The following is a 1,862-nucleotide window of genomic DNA, read 5'->3' on the forward strand; positions in this document are numbered from 1 at the left end:
ATAGATCGATAGATAGATAGATAGATAGATAGATAGATAGATAGATAGATAGATAGATAGATAGATAGATAGATAGATAGATAGATAGATAGCATAGTTTGTATAGCGCAACTCCCGCTCAACTGACAGCTCTATGCGCTTCACAATCCATACTATTACCAATAACTTGCTATTACCCCAGCTCTCCTGAGAACATTCTGTAGCAACCTCAACTTACTCGGAAGCATACAGTGCAAGCGGCCATTTATAGGCCCTAAAAAAACACTAAAATACTGATAAGATCTTTCGCTGTCTATGGCCGTGTACCCATTCCCACCTGGGTGAAGTGAGGAAAATTCGTTTAAAGTGCCTTTCTCAAGGACAACGTCGGACCCACGGTTCGAACCCCCGAACCCGCAACCCGACAATTACGAGTCCGGTAGCCTAACCACTAGGCCACCGACACCACAATATTTGTGCGAATGTTCTTTGCAGTTTTGTAATCTAGAACTTTTTGGGAGGCGGGCAGCTTCATCCAGCTTTTGAAGGCCAATGTGGGCTGGTTGAGGTACGAGATCCAAGAAGACTGACAGAGATATTGGAGTGTCCGTTAACTTGTTCCGAACGCTTATTTTGCGTTGGTGGTTGGCAGTTGCAGTTTGGGTGAAGTTTTCTCCTTCTATCCTATCAAACGACTATTGTCCTTTTCTCCCCTCCTTCTTTTTTGTGTTTATTTTTTTAAACTGGTGTAACACCTCTTATCTTCGGTACTTATATGACCTTAATGAGTTGCAAGTGCCGTAAAATTCCTACTAAATCTTAAACAAAGCTTATTTCGCACGCATGAGGACGCTCTGTTTCAGGCACTGCGTACATTACATTTATAAAAGAAAGCGTAACTTTGATATTAATACAGCTTTTCCCCCTTCATTTACATGTTGCAAGTGCCGTTAATTCTGGTTTATTTGTCGGAAACTTGAAAAGGCGGGCAACCATATGTACGCTATACTATGAACATTCAACTTGATGTTTCGGACCCCCCACCAGGGCAGTGCTACTGACTGAAGTTGTCTTTAGGCCGTTCCCTAAGCTGGGATATTAACCTGTTCTTAAGCACAGTAAAATTGTAAGTGGGCTAATTTATCAATGTCATGCTCATACTGTGCCGGAACATCATAGGGGGAACTGCTGCTTTTTCTTTCCTCATCCTTATTATCGTCCTTTTTTCCTCTACCTCTCTTGTTTGTTTGTCACTCTTTTGTGAACGGGGTGCCTTGATAGTCAAAGCAGGCTTTGTACTGTTGAGGCAAGAGAGGTGACCAGAGTTCCCCGTTTGGACTTCACTGTTGACGTCCACCCCTTAGCGATCATATGACCTTATGCAGTTGCGAGCGCCTTAAAACCTTACTAAAACAATTTTGACAAGATTTTTTCCTTCTTTCTCCTCAGTGGTGCAGTGAATGCTGTTTGTCCGACTGTCCGTCTTGTCAGTCTGTCTGCACTGACGGGTGTTCTCCCGGGTACTACAAGACGTGGGACACCCAGTGCACAAACCAGACCACAACTGCCGCCACCACCACCCCGACTACCACCCCTACCACAACCCCCACTACCACCCCCGCCCCTACAACAACCCCAACCACGACCCCCACCACGACCCCAACCACAACCATCAAAGCCAATGGCACCAGCGGCACAGACAAGGAGGCGGGAGGGGATGCTAGTGCTGGAGACTCTTTGAGACGTCGACGACGTGAAGGTGGGTAGAGGAGGAGGAGGAGGAGGAGGAGGAGGTGATGAGGGAGGGGGGAAAGGGATGAGGGAGAGGGGAGGAAGGAAGGGGAGGAGGGAAGGAGGAGGAGGGAGGGAGGGGGAGTGAGGGG

The 1,862-nt window shown here is 46.9% G+C and overlaps 1 protein-coding gene across 1 annotated transcript in view; it reads left to right on the forward strand.

The window, feature by feature from the left end:
- The window catches only part of LOC101851209 (mucin-5AC), a gene marked incomplete in the record, with an annotated part of 36,796 nt that overhangs the window by 22,938 nt on the left and 11,996 nt on the right, over positions 1-1,862 (forward strand). Inside the window, 1 exon segment of the mRNA XM_013085728.2 lies at positions 1,429-1,738. Coding sequence (XP_012941182.1) covers positions 1,429-1,738 — 310 coding nt within the window.

This window comes from Aplysia californica, unplaced genomic scaffold (genome assembly GCF_000002075.1).
Source record: "Aplysia californica isolate F4 #8 unplaced genomic scaffold, AplCal3.0 scaffold00401, whole genome shotgun sequence".
Lineage (NCBI taxonomy): Eukaryota > Metazoa > Mollusca > Gastropoda > Aplysiida > Aplysiidae > Aplysia > Aplysia californica.